This window comes from Nannospalax galili, unplaced genomic scaffold (genome assembly GCF_000622305.1).
Source record: "Nannospalax galili isolate Female #2095 unplaced genomic scaffold, S.galili_v1.0 scaffold337, whole genome shotgun sequence".
NCBI lineage: Eukaryota > Metazoa > Chordata > Mammalia > Rodentia > Spalacidae > Nannospalax > Nannospalax galili.
Window position 1 is genome coordinate 634,365 of NW_008340932.1, and position 11,349 is coordinate 645,713.

At 35.9% G+C, this 11,349-nt stretch overlaps 1 protein-coding gene across 1 annotated transcript; it reads right to left on the reverse strand.

The window, feature by feature from the left end:
• Positions 1–3,009: 3,009 nt before the first annotated feature.
• Positions 3,010–3,945, reverse strand: LOC103736599 (olfactory receptor 5M10). Its single transcript, XM_008836106.1, has one exon. It carries the CDS (start codon positions 3,943–3,945, stop codon positions 3,010–3,012), a length of 936 nt encoding a protein of 311 aa, XP_008834328.1.
• Between the last annotated feature and the right edge of the window lie 7,404 nt (positions 3,946–11,349).

Consider the following 11,349-nt stretch of genomic DNA (forward strand, 5'->3'; position numbering starts at 1 on the left):
TGCACATAAATCATGTTAACTTGAACTACTAGGAGAATCAGACATTACCTCCTGCTAGGATACTACCATCCAATTCTCAGTAATTATATCTGTAGGCATGATAGTATCACTTCACTTGTTTCTCCACATAATTGTTGTGTTCAAGAGGTGGGCTTTGCATTGGAAAGAAATAAAATTAGAGTGGAAAGATTTGCCTTTGTGAAACCTTGTGCCTGAAAGACATTAGACAAATAATTTATTCTTTACATCTAAGACTTCAGATACTGAGAACAGAAATAATTATATTGTCATCATTTCATTTTTGATGATTAAAACAAATAGTGTAAATGTGTGTATTTAAATGTAACACACAAACATGATGATTTATGTTCTATTCTATTTTGAAACAATTGCTAAGGGGTTTTCACCCAAGACTTACATTGTACAACGAACAAGAGTTTCACAAATAAAAATAAACAAAATTGCATGTAAAGACAGAAATTAGGTCCATCACTTGTACTAAGAAAAGCATCAAGACTGAATTCAAGCCACAGAGGAATATAAACTTTCTTGAAGTATAGAGTTATTTTGGACCTATAACGGCATTTTGCAGTGATAATAAAATATAAGTTTCAAATACTATTAATATCTGAAGGTCAAATCGTTTTGTTTGTGTAAATGGAAACAACAATTTGAGAACAAGTGAAACATTTGTTATGAGGGATATTCTCCCAGAATAAATAACATAAGTCATCAAAACTGAAATAAGAACCCTAGTCACTCACTTCTAGATGCCAAGCTCCATTAGTCACTACTGCTCATATTTTATCGTGGTTCCATAGACAATAAAACAATAATAATAGCCATAAATAAAACAATAAATAATAGTCTCTGAAGTATATTACATTCTAATAACCCAGGCTTTCCTCTTTCTATATAATTATTCCTAAAAGGGGATTTTGATAGACCATTAGACTAATTCAATCAACCAAGAATTTGAAATGATCCACAGGTTTTTTTCTAGGAAGTTTTAAAAATATTTTTATTGACCTTTTTAAATTTCATACATTTCCCACTCAAATCTAGACCCCATCTCCCATCCATGCTTCCTCCTATACCCCCACCAAACCCCATGCACTCTGCCATACATGATGAGTCCTATTCATTCTGATGTTTGTATCCAAATTTCCTTCAGTGTAAATGCATCCACTGGCATCTAATCAGCCCATCAAGTGTTCATATGTAAGTCAGACTCTCCCTTACGCAGCATCAATCAGTCTCAAATAGTTCTCAATCTAGTGCTGCCCCACCACCAATTTCTCAGTTCTCCTTTGGGCCCTTGTTTAATTGAGCTGACATGGTTCCAGCACTCCATGCCACAGCTACCACAGGCTCACATGAGCAAGCCTCAGTAACCTGGAAACCTCCACCTCCCTGTAATCATGAAACAGCCCTGGCTCTTAACATCTTTCTGCCTCCTCTTCTGCAACAGTCCCTGAGCTATGGGTGGTGTGATTCCATATAGTAGTCACATCTTACACTCTACAGTCTTGTATTCTCCAAACCTTGGCCAGCTGTGACCTTCTGTGTGCATCGCACTCTGATGTACATGGAAGCCTCACTGGTGAGAGTTGAGGGGTGCATTAGCCCTCACTCTACTGCTTATTCCGCTATGTTCCATGTGCCTTAGTTGTAAGGATTTGCAGTTCACAGTTTTATAAAATCTACAAGTCTGAATTAGTTTCTGCAAAGTAAGTGAAACACTTTACAGTAATAATAAGTGAACTAGTAGAAGAAATTCCTAAATGGGTGTTATTTAAATTTAATTATAAATGTCAAAGAAACAAATAGTTAAGGGAATTTAATGAAAGTTAAGTGTTTCTATGCAACAATCTAGTTGTCTAATAATGAATGAAGATGATGAATTACACAACTTTTTACAGAGCAATTTCTACTATTGACTTTCTCACTAGATGTTTTGAGAAGCACTACAATACTTTTATTTAGGAAGTAATATTTCATTGACTGGTTCATGAATCAACAGCATCAAGAACATTGGCCCTTATTCTTAAAAATAGGCATCGCCAGGTATGGTGGTGCACACCTTTAATCCCAGGACTCACTCAGGAGGCAGAGGCAAGTGATTTTTTTGTCTATTCAAGGCCAAACTGGTCTACGTACCAGGTTCCAGGCCAGCTGTGGCTATAGGGAGACCCTGTCTCAAAAACACCAAAAAGAAAAAGAAAAAGAAAGGGAAGAAGGGAAGGGAAGGGGAGGGGAGGGGAAGGGAGGGGAGGGAAGAAAAACATGCATGCACTCACTCCTGAAGACATGTTTCCAGGCTATCTTTGGATGAGTGGACCCTATTGGTCTGAACTACAACATTTAAGCCAGAGTGATTATACTGAAAAATATCCAGAAAACACTGATAACTGAGATAGAGTTGTACTCTTAGAAACTCATAAACAGATGTCAACAGTGTATTGTCAAAATGGAAGAAGATACCTAATGCTAGTCAATAGATAAAGAGGTTTGGAAGATATCTGCTAATATAGGCTTTTGAAAAACATGCAGAAATGTTAGAATCCTCTGATTATTTAGACATCAGATCAAGTTATTTATCCTAGACTTCACACCAAAATAGTTTAATGATTTAAATATTACAAAACAGTATTAGTATAGGTTTTTGGAAGAAATTATTCAGAGAAGATGAATTGCCAGTGTCCCAATCAGGGTAAAATTGTGAAAATATAAAATTCTATGTAAGTAACACATTACATTGAATCTCTGAATGTTGAACAATAGTTGCAGTTTTCTGCTAAAGAATGCAGTTTTCAAATTATATATCATATATATTTTTCAATTTTGACTTTAAGATATTAACCTCAAGAATAAATATGAAAAAGCAGTCAATGAGAGGGCATGTTGAAAATTTATAATATTGAAGAAGAAACTTTATCTTATAAAAGGATTGAGTATGTCCACATAAACACTAAGGGATTACCAACAAAGACATGAACAAACGGGCATTTACTTAAATAATTTTCCTTTTATCAGTTGTTGCATGGCATGGATAACATCCTTGTTCCTTAAGCTATAGATTAATGGGTTCAGCATTGGACTCAAAAAAGTATAAAAAACTGCAATTATTTTGGACTCCTCTACAGACATTTTTGATGGAGGCCTTAAATACATGCAGAAAAGGGTTCCATAAAATAAAGTGACTGTTGTCAGATGGGAACCACAAGTAGAAAACGCTTTTTGCCTGCCTTCAGCAGAACGGATTCTCAAGATGGCTGCAAAAATGAAGAGATAGGACAGAAGAATGACGAACAAAGAACTTGAAAGAGTGAAGCCAGCCACCACAAACATGGCCATCTTTTTGACGTATGTGTCAGAGCAGGCCAGCATGATAAGAGGAGGATCTGCACAGTAGAAATGGTTGATTTCACGGGAGCCACAGAAGGACAAGTGAAATGTGAGTAGAGTCTGAGAAAGCCCATTAAGGAAGCCAAACACATAGGGGAATGCAACCAGAGAGATGCAAACGTTCATGGACATCCTGGTGCTGTAATGCAGAGGGCTGCAAATGGCCACATAGCGGTCCAGGGCCATAGAAGCAAGGAAGTAAAACTCAGTAATCACCAGGGCAATGAAGAGGAGACACTGAGTGAAGCACCCAGCATAGGAGATGGTCTTCTGTTCTGAGATGAAACCATGCAGCATGTTTGGAGTGACATTGGAAGAATAGCAAATGTCTACAAAGGAGAGGTGGCCTAGGAAGAAGTACATGGGGGTCTGGAGGTGGGGATTGGTTCTGATCAGCACAATCATGCACAGATTTCCTGCCAGAGTGATTAGGTAGATGGCCAGAAACAACACAAATAGGATCTTCCCCAGCCCTGGGTTGTCTGTGAGTCCCAGAAGAATGAAATCCATGCCAGCAGTGTGGTTTAGGGAGGACATTTTCTTTTGCCTTAAAGCTGAAAGTGACATGAGATGTCAGCCGTGCTTTCTCAACCATACTGTGAACTAATTCTACTCGTTACTTCATTTCTATTTGTTCATCGTAAAATAATCACTTTGCAGCACACACATTACATTGTCTGTGTAACATTCTCACCATGTTCCTTGTGTTATATAGTTATCTCGTTTTCCTTCTCTCTGTATCTCATATATTTACACAGTTTTTTATTCCTTTACTTCGTGGTTCCATGCTTCCAAATACATACCAATTTGTACTTTCATACATATGCACAAGTTTATAGGTCTTTTTGAAAAAGCCCTACATTTATCATACTTTTCAAAATTTTCTGAAAAATGAAAAGCAAAAGTAGGAAGAGAAGAAATGCTGTTCAGTTGGTTATTTCCATCATACAAATTGATAAGTGATGGAAGTTGAGTTATTACTTTTCCCCAGCAATGAAAATGTCATGTTTCATTTGTTTGGTTAAAGATGTATATTAAGTGAACCTTTTCACTTATAAGCCAAAGATGTCTCACTTAACTTTATTTGCTAGGAGAGTGTTTTAAAATTATTATTGTTATATGTACCACTAAAGAGTAATAATTTAAAAAAACCCTCTCTTATTTGATAATTTACTTACATGCTTCTTTGTGTGCCTGGAAAAGTTTGATTTTTTGTCCTGGTCTATTATAGAAGCTTACAGTCATGAACACCATGGATACTAAATCTGTAGAGTAAACTATGCAATACAGAGTCAGAATAAAGTTAGTACTGCTGAATGAAAATAAAGCATAGCATTTTTAGATGACAGAGGAAACCTTCTTACAAAAGAAAAATTTACGGTCAATAAACAATGCAACTAAGAATAGGTGTGCATTTTTGGTTCTCTTTTTATATTACCAGCTCATTCATAGAAAATTATCTTAGAAAGCTCAGATGTTTAAGCTGTGGCCCCCATTTTCAGCTTCTCTCTAACTTTCCCTGTCTCTGTATCTCTCTCTCTGTATCTCTCTCTGTATCTCTGTGTGTGTGTGTGTGTGTGTGTATGTGTGTGTGTGTGATCACAAAACATAGAGTTCATGCATTGCATCCTAAGACAACTATTTGCTTGTTTTCAAACCTACATTTTTGAAGTGCATATGTTATGGATGGCTTAGAGACTCAGAGTATTATTAGCATATGAAGAGTAGCCAAAGACAACTCATGAAAATTTTTTTTAATTGAGAAATCTAGATAAATACTTAAGATGTATTTTTTGTTATCAAATGTAGAAATAACTTACCTGTGGAAAGTGTTGTACCATATAATGTATAAACAAGGTGGGGTGCTATATAGTGTATTGATTTGGTATACTCCCATGAGTACCTAAAAATAATTCTAATGACACAATTAAAATATTCTTTGATTCTCAAGGGCAGAATATAATTTGATGCTTTGAGGAGCTAATTTTCCTTTGAGACCCAAATCTCAACATAATTTTTTTGTACACAGCCTGCCACACAGTGTGCAAAATCCCAGCAAAGATACAAAATAAGTTAGTAACATTCTCAGCCTTTTGCCTAGAACAAGTATAATATTTCCTTTTGTTGGTTTAACATCTGATACACCATCAATACACCTAATATATTAAATGTATTTTGAAACTATGAGCTAGAATAGGAGTTTGCCATTCATTCCATGTATTACCCTGGTTAAAAGAAAATATTTCAATTATTTTTATTTTATGCTTATGGATTTTGTCTGCATGTATCTAAGTGTATCACTAGTGTGCAGTGACTATGGAGGCCAGAAGAGGGTGTTGGATCCCTTGGGATTGGAGTTACAGACATGTGGGTGCAGAGAATGGAACCCAGGTCTTCTGCAAGAACAACCAGTGCTTTTAACTGCTAAACTATCTCTCCAGCCCCATCAATACACTATTACAGCACCTCCAGAAATGGTTCAGAGAAAAGAATAAAAACAGAATAAAAGAAGTCATACACCAACAATTTCAATAATGGCAAAAATATAGCAATAGAAGATAACTGTGTATTTAGTAACAGTGAATCAATTTGAAGACTTCTGTTTCTATGAACACAGGTGTGAGATCATCTAATGACGATGGGAAAGAAGGTGTGGTAGATGAGAGATATGAAGAAACAGATTCAGAGAAGATAAAAAGGAAGAATAAGTATTGATCAATTATTGAGTTATTGTTGTCAACGTATAGGAATGGAGGACAAGACTGAGAGACATAATCATTCACAAGATGAAGGATTCATGTCTTGGTAATTAAGGAAGTTTGAAAACAGATTTTTAAATTATTATTTTTTTTTATTTTGAGGGTATTTAATGTATTGCCTGAATGTATATAAGTGCACTCATGTCATGCACTGCCTGAGGAGGTCAAAAGAGGGCACCAGATCCCCTGGAACTGGAGTTTGAACAGTTGTCAGCCTCCATGTGGTTGCTGGGAATCAAACCTGGGTCTTCTGCAAGATTAGTCAGTGCTCTTAACCACTGAGCTCTCTCTCCAGTCCTCTGAAAAAAAGATTTCAATGCTGTTTGACAAGTCATTTGACAGAAGTGAAAGAAGAGAGAAGGTTTAATTGGTATGTATCTTCCAGTACACAGATATTTCCAAATAAATCCACTTAAATATGCCAAGCGAAGTGAAAACAATACAGGAGAGGCATCCTTCATTTTCATAGATATCCAAATAAATCTACGACAATCAACATTTAAGTTTCTATTTCAAAATACGTAATTTTCTCACTGTAAAATTTCAGAGCTCAGCAGTTACTGCATGCATTCTTTATTAAACTGAGAGTTAAAACATTTTTCTTCATCCATTATACCATAAAAAACAATTTTTAATTTTTGATTTTCATACAAAGTAATTTGTTTGTATTTTGATTCCCTTCCCTATCCACACCTCCCCCTACTGACTCCTCTCAACTTAATGTACTTCATTATATATTATATAAGGCCTATAGAGTAACTAGTATCGCCAAATGTCCTTCAGTATGGGAGTTTCTTCCCCATTTCCCTATGTCTATACTGTCCATTCAGTGGACCCTGGTTAACCTACCAAGAATTCCATCTGTGTTAGTCACTTTTCTGTTACTGTGAAAGAAACACTGACTAAAGCAATTTATAGAAAGAAGAGTTTATTTGAACTTACAGTTTCAAAGGGACAAGAGTCCGTCATGGTGGGGAAGCATGACAGCAGAGGTGGCTGGAGGAGGAGAGGAAGCTAGGTTCTACATCTTCAAGCAGGCACAGTAAGCAAGAGAGCAACTGGAGATCCGGCAAGTCTTAAGAACTCTCTAAGCCTGCCCCAATGGCATGCTTCCACCAGCATGGCCACAACATTAAGACCTCCCAAGACAGCACCACCAACTGGGGACAAAATGTCCAACTACTTGGAGCCTATGGGGACATTCTCATTCAAACCACCACACCATCCCTGTAATAAATTTCTCTTACCCTCCCAGAAGCCATCAGTTGTGAAAATTTCCTTAAATTGGGATGGAGTTTCTTACCCAGTTCTAAATATCTGTGATGGGATTTTGTCTGGTTTGGTCTTGCATGGGACTTGTGCATGCTGTCACCATTGCTGTTGTGAGCTCATATGTATAACTGACCAGTTGTCTGGAAAACTTGGTTCCTTGTGATAATCCACCACCTCTGGATCTTTCAATCTTTTCACTTCTTCTTCTGCAATGATCCCTGAGGCTTGAGAGGCAGAGGTTTGAAATAGGTGTTCAGGGTTAAACACTCTGTAGCCTCTTGTTCTCTGCACATTGGCCAGTTGTGAGCTTCTCGATTAATCGCCCTTTGCTGCATAAGAAAACTTCTTTGGTGAGAGTTGAGAGATGCGTTCATCTTACGTGTAGAGGTTACCTTGAAAATATGTCACTTAGGGCTAAGAGTCTCACAGAAACTTGTTCTCTGCATTCAACTACTATTAGTCTCCATCTGTTGCAAAAAGAAGCTTCTTTGATGAATGGTGAGAGGTACACTTATTGGAAATATGAGGATGCATATTTAGAATACAATAAGAAATTTCTTTGCTGTAAGTGTAAGAAGGAGCTTGAGAGAGAGGGATAGTAGGAGATAGGTTTTACCAAGGGGGAAATTGGGGGCAAAAGGGTAATTTAACTGGGAAGGGAAGAGGGTGGGTTGTGCAGGGAAAGTGAGAGAAAAGATAAGAAATGCTTAGATGGTTTGAAAAACCAGAGGGAAATGTGTTAGTTCAAATCCCAAAGGAAAAATACACATTATATATATATGCACATATATGCATATATGAAACTGGAGACTAGACGAGATGAAACAAAACAAAACAAAATAAAAAACCACCATGGTGCCAGGCAAGAAAAACCTCCCTTCAAATGAGGGTATTGCCTGCGTGGTCAGGGTAGTTCAAGAGACTCCCAAAATAGCACAGGCTATTGCCACAGCCCTTGATTATCTCTCAGAATTTCAAGGTGAGACCCTATTCCTGAATACAGGCTATACTTTGGACACGGTACTTGAAGCAGTGGAGCTGGAAGTATTATCCCTGAAGAAAAGCTTTCATATTGTCAGAGGTTAATTATGCAAGCTGCCAAGAGAGAAAATCAATTAATGGTCCTACCCAAATGCATAGCCCAATAAACAACAATGACTAGCCCAGCAAACTAGCATCATTGATAGAGTCCTGGCACTTTTATCTTATGGTTAATCAACAGCTGTCTAGTTGGATTTAAGGAGGTAAAGTCCTAATATCTACAAAGTTAATGCCTAACTTCCTAAAAGTTCAGTGTAGATTTACTACATATTGTAAAGTAGGATGATAGAAGTAAATCTATATAATATTTGTCCTCATAGTTTATCATTTTATTTATATTTTTATAAATATTTTATTCATTGTTTTTATTTTATATGTATGAGTGTATTGCCTGCATATACGTAAGTGAGGCATGCATGCAGTGCCCTACAGAGACCAGAAGACAGCGTCAGATCTGAAACTGGAGTTACAGAGAGTTGGGAACTGCCATGCGGGTGCAGAGTATCATTGAACCTGTGTCCTCTGGAAGAAGAATGATTGCTCTTAAATGCTGAGTGATCTCTCCATCCCTCTTATTTATATTTTTGGAACCTCTTGATATAGAGAAATCACAATGTATAAAATCATGAGTTTAGATAATTTTTCAAACAAGAAATAAGACTGATTCAGTAGTAACAGAGTAAGTAATTAATAGCTAATAATTTTATATTCCAAATCTCTCATTAGCAGACTGCTCTTGATCAGAAGCCCATAAAAGTAATTCATGAACACATCAGTAATAAAGATTAGGGTGTCATAAAAACCTTAGTTACATGATAATCAGCCAGTAACTTTTATGTATTCACATATTTCATAGAACTCATTATTCATCTTTAAAATATTCTAAAAGATGATCTGTGGTTGCACTTACAGATGACCTGGTTCCACAGCACTGCATGTAGTGGTGTACTTATATACATACAGGCAAACACACATACTCATAGAATAAAAATATGTACCAAAAATCACTGATGCTATTCCATGACATGTTGATTCAGTGGAATGAAGTGATTCATAATATAGTTCCTGAATAGAAAGTGGCTCATAGGGTTGAGGAGATAAATCAGTGCCTAAAGCAATAGTAAACATGAGAATCAGAGCTCAGATTCCCATACCAAAGTAAAAACAAGGCAGACATGGCAGCCCCCCCACTCAAGAGGCAATGTCAGGATTTCCCCTGGGGTGAAAAAACCTGCTTCAAAATATAAACTGCAAACCTATTTACAAAGGCATCCAATATCAATATCCACATGCATACACACACACCAAACATGCATCAGATATCCACATGCATACACACACCCCAAACATGCATCAGATATCCACATGCATACACACACCCCAAACAATTAAAGAGGTTCACATGCTTATACAGCATAAATTTTTTCAAAAAAGGTTGATTATTTGATTATTTTCTCAAAACACATGCATAGATCTAATTTCAAATACCTTTCTCAGAATGTTCCTTGAAATTTTATGTCTACTTGTCATGAATTTAAAGCCTCTTTGCTTCACACTGTCATCAAAGAATTAGTATTTTGAATATTTTGATTCATCAAAGAACTTAATATTTTGAATCTTTTCCTAGCCCTTCAGTTTATTGCACTAATTTTGTTCCACCAAAATTAATGTCTTCTTATATTTTTTAAATAACATACAGAATAACAGGTTTTATTATGACACTAGAAATGCATAATTTTACTTGTCATATTCTCCTTCTGCTTTCTCCATCCCCATTGTACATTCTTGCTCTTCCTTGCCTTTGTAAAATAGTTAACAGTCTGCTATGATCTTAGATGTGTGTGTGTGTGTGTGTGTATGTGTGTGTGTGTTTAATCCAAATTGTACATTTGAGAGAAAATGTGGCATTCTTTCTGTGCCTGGCTTTGCAGCCTTTTCAATGGAAGATGCTAATTTCTGATTCACCTCTTTCCTCTTTTTATAAATATAATTACAGCACTTTCCCCAAAATATTATTAATTCTAAAAGTTTATATATTACTGTCCAGTACCTATTAACAAAACAAAACATTTGAATGAAAATATGAATGTTTTTCTTATATTTAATTAGGTCATAAATTCCAGATTGTTTGAAACTATTTGAAATTTGCTTTGTGAAAATTGTATAATCTAAGTTGACATAACATATTTTAGTACATTACCTCTTCATAATATGTGAACAGCATTTCTCCTATCTTTAGGAAAATCTTTATAATTTTCAGTTAATAATTGTGACCATTTACTACAATGAGATAAAAATGGGCATCCCCCACATCTTTGAGAACCTTTGTGTTCATTTCATATGTAAAATGAGTACATATCAATACACACATAATATACAATTTACTGAAAGTCAGTTTTCTTTCTTCTTTTTTTCTTCTTCCAATATCAATATGTGTTAACTTGTATCATGATAATTATAAGACAGAACATGATTTTTTTTTTGTGTGTGTGTGTATGTGTGTGTCTGTGCATGTACTCGCATGTGCACGCATCTGAGTGTGTCTCTATACGTGAATGCTTGTCAGAGGGATAGGAGGCTGACAAATGAATCTAAGGCTTTATGGTATCAGGTTAGTACAGCACTCCTGAGTTAGGTAAAAATTATATCTTCTATGTGATATTCGTTTAATGACACACTTTTAAATAAATGCAAGATTTTGTTTTGCAAGTTAACATATGGTAAAGAGATATTAGCATTACTAATGCAAATAAACATTGCTGTGTTTATGCCAGATAATTTTGAGATTATTCAAAAACATAATACATTTAAGAAAGAGATAATAGGAGTTTATATTAGAAATAACCTGGATGACCAACCAATTTGATGA